The sequence below is a fragment of the Acomys russatus genome, chromosome 20, assembly GCF_903995435.1.
Source record: "Acomys russatus chromosome 20, mAcoRus1.1, whole genome shotgun sequence".
NCBI lineage: Eukaryota > Metazoa > Chordata > Mammalia > Rodentia > Muridae > Acomys > Acomys russatus.
The window spans coordinates 24316198-24339448 of NC_067156.1; the positions used below are offsets into that span (position 1 = coordinate 24316198).

The 23251-nt window shown below is 48.2% G+C and overlaps 2 protein-coding genes across 3 annotated transcripts; one reads left to right on the top strand and one right to left on the bottom strand.

Moving 5' to 3' along the window:
* Positions 1–105: 105 nt before the first annotated feature.
* Smim33 (small integral membrane protein 33) lies at positions 106–2849 on the top strand. The gene is made up of 2 exons (XM_051163797.1): positions 106–316; positions 1801–2849. Exons 1-2 carry the CDS (start codon positions 308–310, stop codon positions 2188–2190), a joined length of 399 nt encoding a protein of 132 aa, XP_051019754.1. The 5' UTR covers positions 106–307; the 3' UTR covers positions 2191–2849.
* A 4101-nt stretch (positions 2850–6950) lies between these two features.
* Sting1 (stimulator of interferon response cGAMP interactor 1) lies at positions 6951–19146 on the bottom strand. 2 transcript variants are annotated; one of them, XM_051163792.1, is made up of 8 exons: positions 18937–19146; positions 13360–13448; positions 12756–12982; positions 12440–12623; positions 12113–12221; positions 8467–8705; positions 7707–7893; positions 6951–7165 (listed from the first exon to the last, which is right to left on the bottom strand). In XM_051163792.1, the coding sequence occupies exons 3-8, from the start codon at positions 12980–12982 to the stop codon at positions 6972–6974; spliced, it is 1140 nt and encodes a 379-aa protein (XP_051019749.1). In that variant the 5' UTR covers positions 13360–13448; positions 18937–19146; the 3' UTR covers positions 6951–6971. The 2 variants fall into 2 exon arrangements, with proteins under 2 accessions (XP_051019749.1, XP_051019748.1); XM_051163791.1 differs by lacking the exon at positions 18937–19146 and adding an exon at positions 13708–13730.
* Between the last annotated feature and the right edge of the window lie 4105 nt (positions 19147–23251).

The window sequence follows — 23251 nt, forward strand, 5'->3', positions numbered from 1 at the left end:
ACATCTAGAATCTGCTGGACAAGGAGTAGGCAGGGCAATTTGGGCTCCTAAGCTGCAGGAGGTATGAAAGGAAGCACCTAGGAGAAGGGTCAAGGTACTCTCAGAGCTGAGGGCTGGCCCAGGGTAGCCCAGATGTTCCCGGAAGTGCAAGTGCGGGAAAGAACAGTGAGGGTGTGTGCAGAGGGTGTGTGTCCAGGAGCCCCGCAGACGTGGCAGCTCCGGGTAGGGGCTGGACTAGGGCAGTGAGCTCTCTTCCTTTGCCCAGCTGGTATCCAGGCCCAAGAGAACTCTGCGCCAGCCTCGGACAATGCACCAGGTAGACCCTTGGCTCACCCCTTCCTGCCGGGCTGGCCTGACTCTCTACAGGGGCGTCAGACCTTTCCCAACCTAAGCTTCCTTTTCCCTCTGTACACCCAGAGCTGCTCTCCCACCCCAGCCAGGAGCCCCGCGACAGCCTCCCTGCCCCCAACACACACACACACACACACACACACACACACACACACACACACACTCTGCCTCAGCCCTGCATGGGCAGCAGAATTGAGATAGGATCTTGGGACAATGTGACTAAGGGACTAGAGGAAATAGTTTTGTCTTATCAGTTTCTCTTGGCTCCAATTGCCTTCCTCAGAGTGGGCCAGGCTGAAGGCTCAGATTAGAGAGGCCCCCAATTCTCAGTGTACTGTGGCATGGTGACGCCCGGACAGAGGGAGGCCACCTCGCTAATTCTCATCTTATCTTCCCTCACTGAGATCTCTTATCCCCACTCAGCACCTAGCAAGGTAGGGACATACTAATGACGTGGGTTATGTCCTCAGCTTTCGGTAGAAAAGCCCAGAGATCCTGGCCAGGGCAGACTGGTGCAGGATCTGCTTAACCCATCCTGGGCATAGCCAGGAATCTACACCAGACACCAGCCCTACCTAGGCCTCTAGAATTTGGCCCCAAAACCTGGGGGGGTCGGGGGGAAATAGGGCATACTTATCACACACCAAATTTCTGGGGTCCATGTTTCTGTTCCTATCCCCTGTCCAGGGTGCTACCTTTCTGCTTCCGGTGACTTACAGTACAGGAGCCTCTGAGACCAGACAATCACTCCCCTTCTCCAGAACATCTCAGAGCAGTGGCTGCCCGCTGCCCAGGATGTGGGGCAGCAGCCCAGAGAGTACTCAGATTTCCAGTGCAACACAGGGTCTCTTTGTGACTCTTGCTGGAGGCCTGGGAAGAGGTAGTGCTGAGAGGGGTCTTTGGGGCAAAGACCAGGCTATAAGAAAGCTCCTCAAACCAGGCGTGGTGGCTCACGCCTTTAATCCCAGCACTTGGGAGGCAGAGGCAGGCAGATCACTGTGAGTTTGAGGCAAAGAGAGTCCAGGACAGCCAGGTCTCTCATACAGAGAAACCCTGTCTTAAAAAAAAAAAAAAAAAAAAAAAACCACCACCAACAACAACTCCTCTTTTTTTGTCCTTTCTGAGTGACTTTAACTACCTATCCTCCTGGGAGTTTTGTTTGTTTTCCTGTCACTGTCTTCATTTTCATTTCTGTCTCTGACTATAATCTCTCTTTTCTCCCCACCCCCATAGCTCCCACTATCTTTGCCTTTCAGTTTACTATTTATTATGAGTGTGTCTAACCATCCTCTCTTTCTCTCTCCCCACTCTCTCTATTTACTACTGTCTCTGGGGTTTTCTGTCTCTCAGATCCCTTCCTCTCCTTCAGCCTTTTTTTCAGGGGGGGGGAGGGGCAGGTATATCCATGCCCACGTCAACTTCTCTCTGTCACCTCTCCTCTTCCCCCAGGATGGTCACTATCCTCAGCCTTCTCCATTTGTGAATGGTTCCTTGGAACAGGAGCCTCAAAGGCAGCCCCCAGAGATGCTAGGTGAGGTCAGGGGACTGCCTCCAGGGGACGGGCTGCCACTACTGACTTTCATCATCGTTGCCTTCATCCTACTGGCTATCTGCATTGTGCTGGCAGTTCACTTTGGGCCTATGTTGCACCAGGGTCATGCCACTCTCCTCCCAGAGCCACCAGCCCTTAAGCCAGAGAATGGCATTTACCTCATCCACTGGCGGCTGCTAGGCCTGCAGGACAGCCACAGAGAAATCCAGCAGGGACTTCCTATGCCTCACTCTGGCCCAACCCTAGACGGTCACAGGGCCAGCATTGATGAAGTCACATATCTGTAGGAGGATGATTTGGAGTTAGCCTGACTGGTCTCGGGACAAGAAACTGCACTGAAAAGTGAATTGGAGCCTGGATGTCGGAGCTACAGACCTCCTGGTCCCTGGACTCGGCTGGAGCTGTGCTCAGATGTTTAACAAGAAAGCTTCATAAGTGACTGTGAAACGCTACTTGAGGACCTTGCCTAGAGACTTGGTGCCGAGGCCACCCTTACAAAGCTCCCGTCCGGAACACCAGGACCTCCTCAGAGTTCCTGTTCCCTTCTTGTACTTCTGATCTCCATCCCTCTTGGAGTACAGGGAAGACCCCATCCCTGAGCAGGAACGTCAGAGGTCTACTGAGAAGGCCTTCACACATCGGCTGAGCCAGAGAGAACTAGAGCGAAGAGCTGTGGGGCGTCCTCTCTGACACACTGGGTGCTCTGCAAAGGAGGCACTTCTGTTGCCTCTCTGCCTTTGGAGGGCACCTTTGGCTGCCAGGCCTTGGCCCTGTTGATAACCTCCAAAGCTCCTGGAATCTGTAATCTCCACTTAGAGTTTCAAGATTGGCTTTGAGCGTCCCCAGCTCTGTCTTGACATCCTAGGATCTGATGGTGGAGTGTGGGGGCTCTTATTACATCTTATTTTCTGTGTGAGGGTAGGCCTGTTGGAACAAGCCTAAAATTTACTGCAAATTATTTCCAGATCCGGCCAGTGGGAAAACAGGAAAAGAAAAGGAATGTCATGGAACTTGTCTGGGTGATGGGGGAAGTATCGGGGTGAGGGGAAGTATGGAGGAGCCCATCCCTGTAGGAAAGTAGTGTAGTTCAGTCTGTGTTTAGGAGAACAAAGCTGGGCCTCCTGGTGGCTCTCTGGAAAGGCACCCCTTTCTCTGAACCCCACTCATATGCAGTCAAAAACATACAAACATAAGCCATACAAACTGGGCACTGTGATACAGTCTTTTAATTGTATCACTTGAGAGATGAAGACAGAAAATCAGAAGTTCAAGGTTATCCTCAGTGATATCCAAGTTTGAGGGCCGGCCTAGATTACATGACACCCTGTTTATTAAGAAAAGGGGGCCAGGTCAGGTGTGGTGGCATACGCCTTTAATCTCAGCACTTGGGAGGCAGAGGCAGGTGGATCTCTGTGAGTTCGAGGCCAGCCTGGTCCACAAAGTAAGTTCAGGACAGCCAAGGCTACACAAAGAAACCCTGTCTCAAAAAAAAAAAAAAGAAAAGAAAAAAAGAAAAGGGGAGAGGGCTGGAAAGATGGCTTAGAGGTTAAGAGCACTGTCTACTCTTCCAGAGGTCCTGAGTTCAATTCCCAGCAACCACACATGGTGGCTCACAACCATCTATAATGTGATCTAATGCCCTCTTCTGGCCTGCAGGCATAAATGCAGGCAGAACACTGTATACATAATAAATGCTTTAAAAACAAAAAAGAATATTTCTGGGGGACAGTGGTGGTGCATGCCCTTAATCTCAGCACTTGAGAGGCAGAGGCAGGAGAATTACTGTGAGTTCAAGGACAGCCAAGGCTACATAGAGAAACCCTGTCTCAGTGGGGGGTGGAGAATATTTCTAAGAAAAGAGGGAGGCTCACCTACAGCAGTTGGGAGACCAGAACTCAAGAGTGGGTGTGAGCTAGTCCTGCCACTTACCCACTGCAGCATATGGGAAAGTGGGCCGTGCACCTCACTTGGGCAGCACAGTAGAGTTGGTCCTGGTGGAGATGAGTGCCCCCACCACTCGTCTGCTGTGAAATGGAGTGGGCTCAGGGGTGATGCCCTCCCCTCCTTGCCCCTCTCCTCCTGCGGTAGTCAAGAGAGCTGACCCTGAGATCATGAGAATGGAAGAGCTATCCTGACCCTTACCGGCTGTAGTACTTGAGAGAGTGGGCACCAGGCCTGCAGTGGGCAGCACAGTGGAGCTGGCTCTGGAGACATAGGTGTGGGTGAGCCGCCCAAGGGCATGACTGCAGGAGAGCTGACCCTGCCTCCTGCCAAGAGTGGCATTTAGTGGCCCAGCCAGAACGATCCTGAAAAGCTCACCCTAGTGGTGTGGATAAGGGAGAGCCAGTAGACTGACCGGCTCAGTTATCACCCAAACCCAGATCTAGTGCTTTGAGTTGGCCCTCCCCAAAATCCACACAATCTGCAAAAGGGCCAGTCCTGCTGATCCAAAGCTGCGGGATCTCCATGACACAGGGCAACAACAGGATAACTGGGAGGAGTCCCGGTGAGAATGCAGTGTCACAGAAGCCAGAGAGCTCGAACCAGAACAATGACTTTTATTGCAATGAACATTCATAAGTGAAGATGAACGGACAAAAGAGCATTGTGGGACACTCTGTGACACACCACAGCTTCCATGATGAGATATTGTCTACATTTTGTTTTGTTTTGTTTGTTGAGTGTTTCTTACTTGGGGGAGGAGGTTACAAGGGCAGAAGGCACATGCTGGGAATCAGGGAAGTGAGGTGTAGGAACCAGCAAGACTGGGCTGCCTGCCTGTCTTGCTGTTTCATGTCCTGTTTCTAGCAGCTTCCATGTCTGTGTTTATGTTGGTCAGCTGGTCATGTTTACTGCTCTGAGAACGAACCCCACCCCTCCTCGGGACTTTTCCTCCTGTGTGCAATTACCTCTTGAGGGATTTCACCTGGGAGGAGGCAGTCCTGTTTTGCTGCCTATACGAAGGCTCTTTGAACACTGAATAAAAGGCTGAAGCTGCTGCTGCTCTCTTAGTATGAAGGACCCGCTGTGTTATTGTGTGTGTACGTATGTGTGAGTTAAATCCTCAGTCCCTTGCCCTTGACTTGGTACCTCGGTGGCGCGGGCGCCACAGTAAGGGAGGGGCTGAATGGGGTTAAATGTGTGCAGAGATGAATCCACCTCCTGTGACTGCTTAAGAAGCAGCTGTGTGCCAGGCGATGGTGGTGCGTGTTTTATTTATTTAATTTTTTAAAAGATTTATTTATTATTTAGACAGTATTCTGCCTGCATATGAGCCAGCAGGCCAGAGGAGGGCACCAGATCTCATAGATGGTTGTGAGCCACCATGTGGTTGCTGGGAATTGAACTCAGGATCTTTGGAAGAACAGCTAATCTCTTAACCTCTGAGCCATCTTTCCAGCCCAGTGGTGCATGTTTTTAATCTTAGCACTCAGGTAGGCAGAGGCAGGCAGATCTCTAAGTTCCAAGCCAGCCTGGTCACAGTTCCAGGACACCCAAGGCTACACAGAGAAACCCTGTCTCTGAAGGGGAAAAAGTGACAGCTGTGATGCTAAGAGCTGCTTCTTGGCAATCAGCTACGTGCAGGACACCAAACATGTCAATCTCATCCCCTGCTAGTCCTCCCTGAGCCTTTCACAGCTCTCTCCTTGGGTAACATCTGTTCAGTGGCCTCTGCTTCTTTGAACAGTCCCTTCCCTGGGACACGGCTATGGACCACCTCTGGCATCTGTGCACTAGCTCCACTCAGCCCTGGCTCCCGACCCTTCAGTCTGCCACAGGAGATGAGGACACTGAAAGCACATGTGGGGTGTGCCCTCAGTGTGAATGGTGGACTCTGTCTGGATTGAAATGGCACACATCCCTGACTGCCCTGTGCCAGGCTGGGAAGGAATGCTGGAAGCGTGCTGCCTACGCAGCCAGACGCGGATGTCAGGAGTGATGTGTTCCACTGCCTCACAGCTGTCACAGCTGGGCAGCAAAAGGACGGTACGCTCCAAGTGGGTAATGTGGGGCATGGCTTTAAAAGGACTGTGTATAAGGGACATGACGTGAGGAGGCCACAGAGGATAAGTACTTTAGGACCACATGAATACCAGTGCAAGGGGCAAGAGGAAGAGATGTGTTTCCTGAGAAGCAGCCTGGCAGGACAGAACAAATGCTCCTAACTTGGCCTCTTCCCTCTCTCCATCTACTGAACACACATGACCCGAAGCTGGAGGGTCAGAGGTCAGCTGGTACCATCCAGACAGGTCAAGGAAGTGCAGAGAGTAGAGAGTGCCTGAAACATCCATGGGAAATACTTGGCGCCCCCCCTCTCTTTAAATTTTTATTTTTTTCATATACATTTATATTATCACACACATATAAAACAAACTACATACAGCAAGAACCACAGAACAATCAGGAATTATATTCATGTTATATTCATTGTGCTTTGGCTGTTTGTATTTGGCAACCTTGAAGAAAACATTTTCCTATCTTGGTGAGTCTAAAATTCTGAATGTAACTCAATGTCTATCGTATCTCATCTCTAGCACTTAAAACATCTATCTAGACCTAAAGACATCTTAACCCCTAAACTATCTGGTCTTCAACCCCATCAGAGACTTGAGGAGGAGTAAAATTAATTACCTGAGTAAATAGGAAGTGCAGGTTAAAAAAAAAAAAAAAAGACAGAGACAGTTTGCTGCCTGGAGAGTCACCCATGCCTCTCTAAAATGTTGGAGCATCATCTTCAGCCTTCTGGCCCAGTATATTTGACCGACATATTTGTGAGGCAGGAACTATTGAGGACTTGCATTCCCTGTCCTGGCAGAGTTTTTGGCCTATCTCTTAAGTGTGGCAGGCCTTGACACCAAACCTCTACGTGTATAGTCCTCACAAAAACCCTAGGAGTACTCGTTATGATCCCATTTCACAGGGGAGTAGGCTGAGGAGAGGTGAAAGGCTTGCCGGGAGACTGTTGAGACTCATCTGGAGATGTGAAATCTCTTCGAGGCCCCCAGCCATTGAGGGAAGGCGCAGTCAGGAGGATCACCGGAAGCTCGGGCAAGGCTGTCCCCACTCCTCAGATGAGATCAGTGCGGAGTGGGAGAGGCTGTTCCATGTCGCTGATGAGGAGCTTCGGCTCTTGGGACAGGGCGGAGGAAGGAGGCGCCACGGAGGTCTGGGGACCACTCATAGTGACCTCCTCCTTTTCTTCCTGACGAATGTGGCGGAGAACCTCCTGAGACAGGGAGAAGCTATTCCCCTCTGCGGCTTCTGGAACGGGGATATAGGAGAGGGGTTGAGTGAGGACCTTCCTCACTCTCAGCAGGGCTGCGTGCACCCTTAGGAACCATGAGATGGTCCTTCAGCCCCCTTTTCCTCCTCCCACCTACCCCGCAAGTTTCTCAGGGGATCCTAGAGCTAGAAGTAGTTATTAAGATCACGGAAGCCAAGCTGGGCGTGGTGGCGCATGCCTTTAAGCCCAGCACTCGGGAGGCAGAGGCAGGCGGATCGACCTGAGCTCGAGGCAAGCCTGGTCTACTAAGGGAATCCAGGACAGCCAAAGCTACACAGAGAAACTCTGTCTGAAAAAACAAAACAAAACAAACAAAAAATCAGGGAAGCCCACCTTCCTGCTTTTAGAGTTTATGCTCAGAAAGGGGAAAAGACCTGCCTAAGGGCCCACAGCCAGGGAGTGGCAGGGTCAAGGCTGGCCACTTGGGAAGGCCCAGAAATTGCTGTTTCCTCGATCTCTAACCCTTTGTGAGACACCGGGATACCTGATTCCTGCCCTCCAGCCATATTAGTCTCTTACCTTGGTAGACAATGAGGCGGCAGCTGTTTCGAGCCTCAGGGACATCGGCCAGGATGTCCTCAAGTGTCCGGCAGAAGAGTTTGGCCTGCTCAAACCGATCCTCTCGACTGAAGCCAGCTTTCCCATCCTGTGACATGGCAAACAAGGTCTGCAAAGGCGTGGCATACTCCAGGATACAGGCGCCTACCTGGAGGAGGTGAGAACAGGGAGACTGAACCAGGCAGGAAGGACCCTGACAGATGAGTTGTAGACCCTGATGTTGATCCGGCTTTGGCCCGATTCCTTCAGTCTAAGGAACGAGAGTCCTGGGTCGTGACTGTCCTGCTACGGCCTCTGACACCCCCTTCCTAACTTCAGGCCAGGGCTGAGTTAATCCTTCCCAGATTCTTCTTCCATGATCCAGGAGCATGGCATTCTGGGAAATAGAGTCTGGGAGCGGGCTCCGGGGTTTTGCCTTGCTGGGGCTTTCCCACACCCACACCAAATTCTTCAACCGCTCTCAGAGCCTCCAGTATTGTGCCCCAAATCTCGCTTTCCTCCATTGTAGAAGTAGGGATGGCACCCCCCCCACAGAGTGGTGGTAAGGGTTAATGAGGTGGCCGTGGTGTACAGTAAATGCTCCATAAATGTCACTCCTCGGTGTCATCTCAGTCCGGAACTGAATCCTGTGCAAGCGGGCTCAAGAAGAGTCATGAGCTCTTACCGGTGTGTGGCTAGGGATCTAGGGTTCCTTCCCCCAAGCCCAGCTCTGTACACTTACTGGCCGCCCGTTCTCCAGAAGTTCATAGACACTGTTGGAATAAACCCGATTCTTGACGCCAGCACGGTCTATGCTGTGCTGAGGCAGCATATCTCGGAAGCGAATGTTGGGGTCAGCCACACTCAGGTCATCAGGCATCCCACAGTCCAACGGGAAGAGGATGTACAGCCTTCGGCTCCCCGCACCCCATAGCATGTTGCTGTGCAGCTGATTGAACGTTCGGATCCGGGCCTGGAGCCCTGCATTAGGGAAGCCCAAGAAATCACCTCATTAACTTTGTCTCCAGGTCATCAGCCTCCTCAGTGTGTGGGCACAAGGCACTTGGGGGATCTGATCTCTCTCATTGTACAGGAAGGAGATTTTGGGGAAAGAGAGAATATTCGAGGACCTCCCCTTCCACCCCTTATTCTGTTCTCGAGTGCGTGTATGTCTCTGTCTGTCTCTGTCTCTCTCTGTCTCTCTCTGTCTCTCTCTCTCTCTCTCTCTGTGTGTGTGTGTGTGTGTGTGTGTGTGTGTGTGTGTGTGTGTGTGTGTGTGTGTCCCTAGCTGTCCTGGAATTCCCTGTATTAGAGAACAGTAACCATGAACACACAGATCTGCCTGCCTCTGCTATCCAAGTGATGGGATTAAAAGAACATGCCACCGTGCCTGGCCCCTGAACTTCTGTCAGTCCCCTACCACCACCACCACCACCACAGCAGTCAGGTCCCTGAGAGATTGGCAGATCCCTGGGAAGTGGCATTCTCAGCATTCCTTGATGGAGAGTGTCAGGCATCGAGCTCCAAAGCTTTCCTGGCATCCAAGAGATTCAGGAGAGCCACAGCCTGTGGTTGAAAGTCAAGGAGCAGCCACGTGAGCTCCCCAGTACAGTGGCCAAGTGTGCTGGCTCTGCACAAACCTGCCTCCCTATTCCCTCTCCTTGTCTCACTCATTCCTGTAACAATAGTGAGTCACTTCTCTCTCAGAGACACACGTTTCTTATCTAAAATATGAGTGGTGGGAACTAGGCAGATGGCACAGTGGACCAGAGCATTTGCTGCTCTTCCAGAGGTACTGAGTTCAGTTCCCAAAAGCAATACTGGATGGTTCAAAGCCCCCAGCTCCAGCTGCAGGGGCTCTGACATCCTCTTCCGGGCTCCACGGTCACCTGTACTCAGGTGCACATAGCTACAGACACATGCATACACAAAAAGAAAAAATAAATCTTTGGAGCCAGATGTGGTGGCACACATCTTTGGTCCCAGCACTAGGGGAAGTTGAAGTGGATCTCTGTGAATTTGAGGCCAGGCTGGTCTAAAAATTGAGTCTAACCAGGCATGTTAGCACATGCCTTTAATCCCAGCACTCGGGAGGTAGAGGCAGGTGGATCACTGTGAGTTCAAGGCCAGCCTGGTCTACAAAGTGAGTCTAAAACAGCCAAGGTACACAGAGAAACCCTGTCTCAACCGCCCCCCCCCCAAGAAAAAAGCCAGTCTAGGACAGGCAAGGCTCTGTTACGCAGGGAAACCTTATCTCGAAAAACCAAAAATAAATAAATAAATAAATAAATATATAAATCTTTGGTGGTTCATGCCTTTAAAGCCAGCCTTGAAGCCCGGTGTGGTGGCACACGCCTTTAATCCCAGCACTCAGGGAGACAGAGGCAGGTGGATTGCTGTGAGTTTGAGGCCAGACTGGTCTACAAAGCAAGTCCAGGACAGCCAAGAGTACACAGAAAAACTCTGTCTCGAAAAACAAAAAACAAACAAAAAACAGCTTTGAGAGGCAGAAACAGAGTTTGAAGCCAGCCTGATCTACGACAAGAGTTCTAGGTTAGCTAAAGTTACATAATGAGACCCTGTCTCAAAGATAAATAAATAAATAAAATAAACAGTGGCTATAGAGATGGCTCAGCAGTTAAGAGCACTGGCTGCTCTTCCAGTGGACCTAGGTTTGATTTCCAATACCCATACAGTGACCACCGTCTTTAGCTAAATCCAGTTCCAAAGGAAAAGGATCTGATGCCCTCTTCTGGCCTCCATGGGTAATAGACACACACATTCTCAGATAAGCATGCAGGCCAAACACTCATAGGCATAAAAATAAATTTTAATAAAAGAAAAATGAAAAATGAAATATGTAAATCTTTAAGAAAATAAGATTAAACCAGGTGGTTGTGGCACATGCCTTTAATCCCAGCACTCGGGAGGCAGAGGCAGGCGGATTGATGTGAGTTCGAGGCCGGCCTGGTCTATAAAGTTAGTCCAGGACAGCCAAAGCTACACAGAGAAACCCTGTCTCGAAAAACAAAAAAAAAAGAAAAAGGAAAGAAGATTAAGAGCACTGACTGCTCTTCCAGAGGACCTGAGTTCAATTCCCAGCAACCACATGGTGGCCCACAACTATCTCTAATGTGATCTGTGCCCTCCTCTGGCCTGCAGGTATACATGTAGACAGAGCACTGTATACATAATAATAAATAATTCTTTAAAACAAACAAACAAAAAAAAAACCAAAAAAAGAAAAGAAAAGAAGATTAAAGTAAAATATGGATGATAATGATTTCATTCAGCATATGAGTTCAAAGAGGAAAAGGCACAGTAAAGAGATCTAGCATGTAATAAATATTTTCAAGCCAGATGGTGGTGGTGCACGCCTTTAATCCCAGCACTCGGGAGGCAGAGGCAGGTGGATCACTATGAGTTCGAGGCCAGCCTGGTCTACAAAGCGAGTCCAGAATAGCCAAGGCTACACAGAGAAACCGGTCTCAAAAAAAAAAAAAAAAAAAAAAAAAAAAAAAAAAAAAAGAAAAGAAAAAGAAAAACCAGAAAAAGAAAGAAAGACCCTGCTTTGAAAAGGTAGACGGAGAGAGCTGACTCTCTGGCTCACCCACACTCACACACACACAGAATACAAAGCTTAAAGGGAGGGAAAAAGAAAGCAAACATACATAGATGACCTTGGGCAAAGCACTGACTAGCCTTTTTGTTGTTGTTTTGCTTTGTTTCTGGGGTTTTGTTGTTGTTGGGTTTTTTGTTTTTGTTTTTGTTTGTCTGTTTGTTTTGGGTTTGGTTTTTTCTAGACAGGGTTTCTCTGTGTAGCTTTGGCTGTCCTAGACTTGCTTTGTAGATCAGGCTGGCCTCGAACTCACAGCGATCTGCCTGCCTCTGCCTCTTGAGCGCTGGGACTACAGACGTGCACCACCACACCTGGCCCTGACTACCTTTTAACACAATCTTACTTACTGTAAACCAAGCATAATAAGCCAATATCCTTGGGCTGGTAAGGTAGCTCAGTGGTAGTGTGTTTACTAGGGCTTCAGATTCAATCCTCAAGCCATCAAATAAAATAATTACAAAACAACCATAATAACCAGCCAAGTGTAGTGGCTCTCACCTGTAATCCCAGGCCTTGGGAGAGAGATAAAGGAGGGTCAGAAATGTAAGGTCATACTCAAATACCTAGGGTGTTTTAAAGCACCCCGGGTTTATGAGCTCCTGTCTCAAAGATCAAACTAAAACTCCATAACACCATTCATGTGGATAGGGATACATTAGGAATTTAATTATATGGTAGACATGTAAATGCTTTGAAAAGCACAGGCAAAAAGTATAGCAAAAGCTGTGTGTCTTGTGGTCTACAAATGAAGATGCAGAAGGTGGCCTACCTGGCAAGATCAGCCGCAGGTACCCCATGTAGTATGCCCAGGCCAGCCCATGGGCAACATTGAGGTTCTTTTTTTCACAGACTGCAGAGACTTCCGCTGGGGTCAGGTTCTGTAGACAGCAGAAAGGACCTGAGGGACTTTCAAGGGGCCCTTCTTTTGCAGGAAGCTTTTCCAACATTTGCTCTCACTGATGCTATGGAATCCACCATCTCAAGCCACCCAGATCTCCAACGTTTAAACTAGTCTCAATCCCAGCCTGGAGCTCAGTCAGCTCAACACTAGCCACAGTCCCATCTACCAACACCTACGAAGCTGTCTGTGTCATACCTGGAGGCCCAGAAGGATGTTTAGGGACTGTGAGAGGCCCAGGATGGCGAGCATCCAACTGAGGTGATGGCCAGAAGTATTTGGGAGGAAGCAGTAGAAATAGAAAGACAGTAGCAGCAGGGCCATACGTTGAATGGGGCAGCCCAGGCAGGCGTGTGCAGCATTCCAGTAGCTGCCCTGGTACCTGCAGGAGACAGCATCCTGCTTCAGATCCCAGCCCAGATCAACCAATGATGTTCAGGGAAGGCCAAGGTTAGGAGTTAAGAGAATGATGCTTGTTGGGTACCAAATCTCCACGGGGACTGCAGAGGGTTACCTGGAGTGGATATGGCGCAGCTCTTCAGCCAGACAGCAGACCTCTTTCAACAGCAGTCCAAGTTGCAGGGAGGCTAGGTGAAGTACCAGGAACTTCAGAGTGTGATTTGGTGGCTCCCCTACCACCCAAAGGATTGTCAGGCTGGCCACCAGCAAGACCAAGGCAGCCTGTTCAGAGCGGCGACCTCTGGGACGTGGGATAGATGGGTGCAGGCTGGAATGTGGCATCTGTGGGCATCAAGAAATCCACAGCTGTGCTTGTGGTCCTCTCCTGCCCTTCAGGGACTGAGGTCCTGACTGCGTGTCCAATTCCTCATTGCGCAGCTGTCCCCACAGACTGCTCTTGGAGATGCCTCTAGGAGATGCCCTGGGCACATAGCATCCCACAGTACCTGTCTAGGAGAGTTTTTTGTCTTTCTTTTTTTCTGAAAACACAGCGCATACATGTGAGCCCCACTGAACCCCGACTTCCTCCCTGGTGTGATAAAGAAGAAAATGACAATCTGAGACCTGGATAGTAAAGCGTTCTATGCTCACCTGCCAGCCCACAGTCAGCCCTCCCACCAGAGAGTACCAGGACAGGACTGCCCCATTTCTTACCCTACCTTCTACCTCCTAGATGGAGGTGTTTCTGGAACAGGAGAAACACAAGAGCTGTAGAGCAGCTGCTAGCAAGTGGCCTCTTGATGCTAGACTAAAAATGAAGTGTTTAAAAACACTGTAGAAAAAAACAAAAACACTTCAGTTTCCTCAGTAAAACCACAGCGCTGGCCCCTTTGCCAGATCATAGTTTTGGGTAGTCCGGGGACACCCCACCCTGCCAGCCTTGATAAACTAGGTCTGAGTATAGGAGTGGGAGCGAGGCTTGAGTTAGCGCTCTCCCCCCGCCCCCCGCCCGCCATTGCCCTTTCCTAACCCCCAAAACTCCGGTGTTCAGGAAGTCATTCGCTTACCAGCAGCCACAGCCCTGAATTCTTCTAAAGCTCCGGGGATATAACACAGTCCACTAGATACCCTGCAGGATTCCACACAAGAACCAAAGCTGACACGGCCCCACAGGGGATCCAGAAGCCCAGAAGCCCTCTGCTACTGATTGATGCCTGGGACACTGAGAGGAGAGGGTTGGGGCAGCGGAGCGTTGAGAGGGTAAAACAGCACACTTCACTTCCTGAAACCACGGCTCTGAGCAAAGAATTTGGGGGGAGAAGCCTGGGAAATGACCACGCCTGTAACGCCAAGCACAGAATAGCTGCGTGGGTGGGTACTAGCACTAAATAACCTGCTGACTTGGTGCAGATAGCCAAAGGGCTTTGAATCCCCGAATCCTGTTTCTCTCAGTTCTATCAGCCCCCCCCCCCCCCCGCCCCAGGCAGATGGCCCTAAATTCTCTCCAGGTTTGTTTGTTTGTTTTTGTTTTGTTTTGTTTTCACAATTACATTTTTTATTGTTGGGGGAAGGGCACGAACAACTTGTGGGAATGGTTATCTCCTTTTACCCTTTGGGTACCAGGGATCCAACACAGACAGATCCTTGCGCTTAGCGCCCAGCATCTCTTCCCTGCTAGCCGACTGTCAAGCTCTTTATCCTTCTTTTACATGAGGGTGATCTGAACCCAGAGAAGTACAATCAGTTTACCCCAGTGAGTGAGGCTTGGAAGCCTGACGTTTCCCTGGAAGCCAGTTGGCTCTGTGCCTCTGTGCCTTGTTTTAGGTGCAGATGGAAGATGCCAGGGCACTGTTCATGTACTTTCCCTGGCACAGGGAGAAGCTGACTATGGCTGCCCCTGGGCAGGAGTAGTTCTTTCCCTCCCAGAGAAGAAAATCCTCTCCTGAACCCCTCCCATGTCACAAGCAGACACCAGGAAAAAAAAAAAAAAAAAAAAAAAAACTGGCATTCAGAGATGCCCCTTAACTCTTCCTGGAAAGTCTCTAGATTTTTTTTAAAACTATTTCCTTAAGCCGCAGGGAATTCCCTGCGCTTTCTCTTCCTCATAGTTGGCACATAAAGGGCTAAATGAGAGGTGACAGCATGAGAAAGATGATGACTCCTTGCAGTAAGAATCTGGCTGATTGTTATTCTGTTTTCCTTCACTACGTGGACCGATGATATCGACAGTTTACAGTTGAGTAGGAGACAGGGCGCAGTGGCACCTACCTGCCTGTAATCCCAACATGGGGGAGGCTCAGGTGCGAAGATTGTGTGGGTTTCAGGAAAGCCTGCTCTGCAGAGTGAGCAATAGTAACAAAGTATTCAGTGAAGGTGGGCTGGCCAGAGGGCTCAGAGGTTAAGAGCCCTGGCTGCTCTTCCGAGGATCTAAGTTAGAGTCTCAGCACCTACATGGTGCTTCACATCTCAATTCCATGTTCAGGGGAGCTAATGCCTTTTCTGGTCTCTTCCAATACCAGCCATGCAAGTGGTACAGGCATACGCACAGACAGAACATCATATACACTAAATAAAATAAATAAATAAGTGCTTATTGTTTGTTTTCTTTTTGTTTTTTGTTTTTATTTTGTGTGTGTGTGTGTGTGTGTGTGTGTGTGTGTGTGTTGTGTGTGCTTTGTTTGGTTGTTTTGGTTTTCAAGACAGGATTTCTCTGGGTAGTCTTGCCTGTCCTGGACTCCCTTTGTAGACCAAGCTGACCTGGAACTCACAGAGATCCACCTGCCTCTGCCTCCCTGAGTGCTGGGGTTACAGGTGTGTGCCACCCTGCTTGGCTGTTTTGTTTTCAATATCGAGGTAGAAGAAAACCTCTTGACATTGCCTGTGCCTGGCCCTGCTTCCTTCTTGCTCTGGCCCTACACCCATCCACTGCTCCAGGCACTGGAGGGATGCATGCCACAGAAGGTACCAAGCAGTGTCCCTCAGGAACATTAAGACGTGCCTGGCAGTCGGGAGCAGAGGATGTTGGAGACCAAGGAAGCAGAGAAACCAGTGGAGCCTGGTGGTTACAAGCTGGTGTAGACTGATCACAGCAAAAGTTCCTGGGCACTCACTGGGCAAGAGGAATAAAGCTGCTGAGGGGAAAGCCTCCACTGCCTTGTCATTTAAACATCCTGCCAGGAGTTCCTGCACAGGTTTGCTTTTTTAAACATTTTTAAAATTTGTTTGTTTGTCTGTTTTTGCTTTGCTCTGTTTTGTTTTGAGACAGGATCTCAGGTAGCCCAGGCTGTCTTCAAACAATGTGTAGCCCAGGATGATCTTGAACTCCTGCTCCTCCTGTCCCTACCTCTCAAGTGTTAGGACTACAGATGTGCACCACCATGCCAGTGATGCACATCTTTTATCCACGTATCCACGCATCCCGTGCAGTGCATCCTCCTAGAGACAATGCTGTGCCTGAGCAGGTCGGCTGGTCAATCAGCCTATTATGCCAGGCCTTGAACTGGCATCAACAACCAAGCAGAGCAAATGGGCATAACATTTCTATCCAAGTAAATTGTGTGTGTGTGTGTGTGTGTGTGTGTGTGTGTGTGTGTGTGTGTGTGTTAGAGACAGGGTTTCTCTGTGTAACAGAGCCCTGGATATCCTGGACTCAGTTTATAAGTATAAAACATTCTGAAAAGAGACGTATAAGCCTTGGGGTCAGCTAACTCTGGGATGAGGGAAATGTCAAAGGAGCATGCGAGGGAAGCATCTATGTACTCTCCAAGGCTGCTATAACTAAGTGTCATAAATCGGGTGGTTCACAACAACAGAAATGTATTCTCTAGGCTGGGAGGTAGTGGCTCATTCCTTTGGTCCCAGCACTCGAGAGGCAGAGGCATGTGGATCTCTTAAGTTCAAGGTCAGCCTGGTCTGCAGAGTTGAACTGAATGTTTCCCTTCAGCCTTACTTTTTGGGTATCTATCTTCACCTGGTGGTGTTCCTTTTTCTAAGGACCTAATCAGATTGGATCAGCAGTCCACACAGTGAGCTTATTTTGTCTCAATTATATTCAAAGTTGTCCAAAATAAAAATTTTTTTAAGGTTCCGCCAATAGGCTGCCTGATCTGAAATGCGGTTTCCCCTCAGGGGTGCTGAGTGGGTGGGGACTTAGTGCAATCAAGATGTACAAAGATGAGGCACTTGAGGGGTAGCTAGGGCTAGAGAAGGTCATTAGGGTGGAGCATCTGTTGCTTAATATTGGCAGACTTACAAGGGAAAAAGAGCAGTGGAGAGACACACATACGTCTCTTGTGTCAGCCAGGCAGAGTGGTGCACTCCTGTAATTCCAGTGCTTGGAAAGCAATGGAAGCAAGAAGTTCAAGGTCATCCTTGGCTAAACAGTGAGTTGTAGGACAGCCAGGACTGAATAAGAGCCTATCTCAGAAATCCAAAATAAATAAATGACTATATGCCTTCTGTCTTCGGCAACATAATGCCTTGTCATTTTACCAGCAAGAAAGTTAATACTGAATGAAGTCCTTTGACCTTGAACCAGAACTACAAATTGAAATCAAGCTGTTCTCTTTGTGACTTACCAAGTTTGCACTGTGCTTTTGACAACAGAAGACAGACAGGCAGGCAGACAGACAGACAGACAGACAGACACACACACACACACACACACACACACACACATTGTTGGAGATGCAAATGCCAGAGGCCTGGAGAGCTGACTAGGACCTGTGAGAGGGCTTGCCTAAGACTGTCCTTGACATAGAGACAGACCAGCCTTACAGATGGGCAAGGAGTCTGTATTTGTCTGAGACTGACTCTCGCCAGCCAAGAAAGAGGCCAAAGGCTGTGGAGGGTAGTTAGCTTAAGTTGCTGCCTGCCATACAGGCTGCTACACAATTTTTGTAGTTGTTTTTTCTGTCCAGACACCCAGAAGTGCTAGTCTGAACAGATTCTTACTTCTGTTTCCTGCCAGTTCTTCCATCTTCTCTGACATTCATCATTGATGTTCTTGGAAGAGAAAGAGCCTCATTTACCCGTTCAGAGGAAGCCTCATGCTGACAAAGCCTGAATATGTCTGATGGCCTCTGGCCTCTCAGAGCCACTCTGCCCTCACTCAATCTCAGCATTACTTAATCCTAGTAGGATATCAACATTGGGGAAGTTTTAATTTCAGTGACCCTAGCGGATCTGTGACCCAGTCTGACTTGTGTCTTTAGCGGCTCGACCTCTTCCCAGGTGTGATTATGTATGTTATGATGCTAACATTTAGAAGGCCGAGCCTGGAAGACAGCGAGACTAGCCTACAAAGCATAATTATGCAGCAAAAATTACACTTGATCTTAGCCAAAAGACCAAGAAGTGGTAGCAGCAGAAATTATGTTTGTGGTTTGATTGAGTCATCACCAGTGTTGATAATTTTTTTTTCATCACCCTGAACAGATACACTTACCCATGAGTAACACTTTCTATTCCTCTTTCTCTCAGCTCCTGCTCATCTCGTCTAACCTTCAACCTCTAACTTCTGCCTTCCCTAGATTTTCTTTTCAGACTGTGTGGTGTTCTGATTTTTTTTGAGTTATCAACTCAAGGTGTTGGGTTTTGTAACAGGATCCCAGGCCTTAGCATAACTGACTCCATGGTGGAAGCACCACGCAGACCATAAAATTCAGCACGTACACAGCACCACCCGCCAAAATGAAAACAAAGACCTACTCCATCAATGTCCATAGTTCTAGAAAAGTCTCTACCCAGCACTCAGGAGGCAGAGGCAAGTGGATTGCTCTGAGTTTGAGGCCAACCTGGTCTACAAAGAGAGTCCAGGACAGCCAGGGCTACTCAAGAGAAACCCTGTCTTGAAAAACTAAAAAAGAGGGGGTTGGAGAGATGGCTCAGTGGTTAAGAGAACTGACTACTCTACTCTTCCAGAGAACTAGGATTCAATTCCCTGCACCCACATGGCAGCTCACAACTGTCTGTAACTCTAGGATCTGACACCTTCACACAGACATAGATGCAGCCAAAACATCAATGGACAAAAACTAAAAATAAATAAATAAATTTTGGTGGGGTTTTTTGTTTTTTGTTTTTTCAAGACAGGGTTTTTCTGTGTTAGCCCTGACTGTCCTGGAGTAGCTTTGTACACCAGGCTGGCCTCGAACTCACAGTGATCCACCTGCCTCTGCCTCCAGAGTGCTGGGATTAAAGGCATAAGCCACCATACCAAGCTAAATAAATTATTATTTTTTAAAAAAGAAAAAGAAACAAGAAAGAAAGAAAGCAATGTCTCTAAATGTACTAACCTTGCTTTTTGGCTTCTGTAGTTCTACTTCTGGCTGACTGAAGAGTGTCAACTCAGGATGTGGTTTTCGCTCTTGAAAGCTCTTCCTGAGAAAGGCTCGGGGTTATTCTGGGATCCCGAATACCCAGTGTAGTTGCCCGACTTTCTATTGGCTTAAACTCACGTCTGAGTAGTCTTCTCTGGTGGATTCCCCAACAACAGGTTTAATTATGGCATTGCCAAACAAAGTGTGTTTAGCAGACCCTCACCCCCCCCCATGCACACTCCCTGTCTTCTCCTCCCCTTTCCTGTGTCTGCCCCTCAGACTCTTGCCTACTTTCACTTTGTACTGCACAAGCCTCTTCCCTCCACTTCCCCCAGCGCCTCTACTCCCTCTTGGTCTCCTTTCTAGCTTTTTTTTTTTTTTTTTTTTTTTTTTTTTGGTTTTCCAGACAGAGTCTCTCTGTGTTAGCCTTGGCTGTTCTGGACTTGCTTTGTAGACCAGGCTGGCCCTGAACTCACAGAGATCTGCCTGCCTCTCCCTCCTGAGTGCTGTGATTAAAGGCATGCACCACCACGCCTGGCTCTTTCTAGTTTTTTTTTTGGGGGGGGGAGGGTTGGTTTTTCGAGACAGGGTTTCTCTGTGTAGCCTTGGCTATCCTGGACTTGCTTTGTAGACCAGGCTGGCCTCAAACTCACAGCGATCTGCCTGCCTCTGCCTCCTGAGTGCTGTGATTAAAGGCATGCACCACCACCTCCCGGCACTAGCGTTTTTTAAAAAATGGTTTTACCCACATTTACATGAATTTATATAATGCATGTAATACATTACAAGCCAGATCAGAAGTTCAAGGTCCGTCCTTGGCCACAAGGTGAGTTCCAGAAAAGCCTGAACTACAAGAGCTCCTGTCTCGGTGCAGGAGAGAGCAGAAAGATGGCTCAATATATAAAGGGGAAAGTGTAATTGCTAAATTTAATTGTTTAAAGATTTATTTATTTATGTATACAATGTTTTGCCTACATGTACACCTGCATGCCAGGAGAGGGCACCAGATCTCATTATAGATGGTTGTGAGCCACCATGTCGTTGCTGGGAATTGAACTCAGGACCTTTGAAAGAGCAGTCAGGGCTCTTAACCTCTTAGCCATCTCTCCAGCCCCTGCTAAATTTAATTTAAAAAATATATATAGGGGCCTGGAGAGATGGCTCAGTGGTTAAGAGCCCTGTCTGCTCTTCCAAAGGTCCTGAATTCAATTCCCAGCAACGACATGGTGGCTCACAACCATCTATACTGAGATCTGGTGCCCTCTTCTGGCATGCAAGCTCACAATGCAAGCAGAACACTGTATAAATAATAAATAAAAGAAACCTTAAAAAAAATCTATAAGCTGGGAGGTGGTGGTGCATGCCTTTAATCTCAGCACTTGGGAAGCTGAGACAGGCAGATCTCCAAGTTCGAGGCCAACCGGGTCTACAAGATTGAGTTCCAGGAAAGCCAGGACTACAAGAGAAACTCTGTCTTTAAAAAAAAAAAAAAAAAAAGAAGGCTAAAGCAGGTCAGGATCTGGGTTAGTCAGAACTACAGAGTGAGTTCAGCTTGGGCAACCTAGAGAAACTATCTTAAAATTCCAAAGTTTAAAAGGGCTCAGTATGTGGCTCTGTGGGTTGGATAATAGCCTCAGGCCATGAGGAACTGAGTCAGGGTATACAGGGCAATAGCCCCTAGCCGTAAAGCATGGATTAGCAGCAGCCTGACTGATCTGCTCCACCTGTACAAACAATAGGCCCCACTTATCAAAAACAACCCACCCTGCTCCTAGTCAAACCACAGAAAACAGCTGTCACTTCCTGGTAGCTGCGTGTGCGTGTGTGTGTGTGTGTGTGTGTGTGTGTGTGTGTGTGTGTGTGTGTGTGTGTGTGTGTGTGTGTGTGTGTGTGTGTGTGTGTACACCTGTCCCTCAGAAAGGTTGAGCCCCTTTGCTGTTTCAATAAAGCAGACTCGGTCAGTTGAGTCTGTCTGCCACGTTTTCTCAACAACAGCAGCAAACTTTCCATGATCTGTCCACAGAGAGATCTCACTAAGAAGCCTCCTCAGTAGTCAGGCATGGTGGCACACATCTTTAATCCCAGGACTCAGGGAGGCAGAGGCAGGTGGATCTCTGTGAGTTCAAGGCCAGCCTGGTCTACAAAGTGAGTCCCGGGATAGCCAAGGCTACACAGAGAAACTCTGTCTTGGAAAAAAAAAAAGAAAAGACTCCTCAGGCTTCTACCTCACAAGTGCTGGGATAACAGGCTTGCACCACCAACCCAAAGTGTTTTAATGGCGTATGTGTATGGTATACGCACATGTGAATATGCCTGTGTACAAAGTCCAAACGAGGTCATCTGGTGTCTTCTATTACTCTCTACCTATTCCTTTAACAAAAAGTCTCTCCCTGAATTCATAGCTTGCATTTTCAGGTAGTCCGGCAAGCAGAATGCTCCACAGAACCTCCTGTCTCTATCCCCCACGTGTTGGTGCTACAGGCATGTGAAAGACCATGCCTCGCTTGTTACATGAATGCTGTGGTGGCATGACCCCCCATAGATTCATAGGTTTGAATGCGTGGCCATAGGGAGTGGCACTATTAGGAGGTGTGGCTTTATGGGAGAAGGTGTGGCCTTATCGGAGGAGATGTGGTCTTTTTTAGAGGAAATGTGTCTCTGTGTCACTGTGGAGGTGGGGCTTTGAGCACTTAAAGGCTCAAGCTAGTGAAACACATCCAATCTCCTTGTTGCCTGTGGATCAAGATGTAGAACTTACTCTCTTGAGGCCAGCCTGGTCTACAAAGCCAGTCCAGGACAGGCAAGGCTACACACAGAGAAACTTTGTCTCGAAAAACAAAAAAAAAAAAAAAAAAAAGAAAAAGAAAAGAATAAAAGGGAAAGGAAAGCTGTAGAACTCTCAGTTCCTAGAGCACAGTATCTGTCTGCACGCTGTCACGCTTCCCACCATGATGATAATGGACTAAACCTCTGAAACTGTAAGCCAGCCCCAATTAAGCAACTTTCTTTATAAGAGTAACATTGGTCATGGTTTCCCTTCACATCAATAGAACTCTAAGACAGAAGTTAAGATCTGAACTCAGGGGCTGGAGAGATAACTCAGAGGTTGAGAGCATCTGCCTGTTCTCCCAAAGGTCCTGAATTCAATTCCCAGAAACCACATGGCTCACAACCATCTATAATGAGATCTTCCGGCCAACAGGTGTACATGCAGGTAGAGCATGTAATAAAGAAATAGATTTTTAAAAAAATCTTAACTCAGGTCCTTCTGGGAATACAGCAACACTCTTTTTGTTTTGGTTTGGTTTTTTTGAGACAGGGTTTCTCTGTGTAGCCTTGGTTGGCTTGGACTCACTTTGTAGACCAGGCTGGCCTTGAACTCACAGAGATCCACCTGCCTCTGCCTCCTGATATTACAGGAATGTGCTACTGTACCTGGTTTAGAGCAACACTCTTAACAGCTGAGCATCTCTTCCATTCCCTTTTGGGTTTTGTTCTCTTTTGATGTGGCTTTTTTTTTTTTTTTAAGATTTATTAATTATTGCCAGGCGTAGTGGCGCGCGCCTTTAATCCCAGCACTTGAGAGGCAGAGGCAGGCGGCAGATTGCTGTGAGTTTCAGGCCAGCCTGGTCTACAAACTGAGTCCAGGATGGCCAAGATAACATAGAGAAACCCTGTCTCAAAAAAACAAAAAACAAAAATAAATAAATAAAATTATGTATACAATGTTCAGCCTGCATGTACACCTGAAGACCAAAAATGAGCAACAGACCTCATTATAGATGGTTGTGAGCCACCATGTGGTTGCTGGGAATTGAATTCAGGACCTATGGAAGAGCAGGTGGTGCTGTTAACCACTGAGCCATCTCTCCAGCCCGTGGCTTCTGTTTTTGTTTTGAAAAGGATTCTACTAAGTAGTCCTCGATGGCTTTGAACTCAAAAAGATCCCCCTGTGTCTGCCTCTGCAGTGCTGGAATTAATGGGGTTCACCATCACTCCTGGCTTGTTTTCTTATTTTTAGATAAGTTTTCATGTAACTCAGGCTGGACTCAAATTCAATATATAAGCCAGGCTGGTCTTGAATTCCTTATTCTCCTGTCTCAGCCTCCCACAATCTGGTATTATAGCCATGAGCCACCATACCAGGCTTTACTTGTTTCTTGTTTTTGTAGTTTTGAGACAAAGTTTCTCTGTGTAGCCCTGGCTGTCCTGGAACTTGCTCTATAGACCAGGCTGGCTTTGAACTCATAATTTCTTACCTCTGCCTCCTGAGTGCTGGGATTAAAGATGT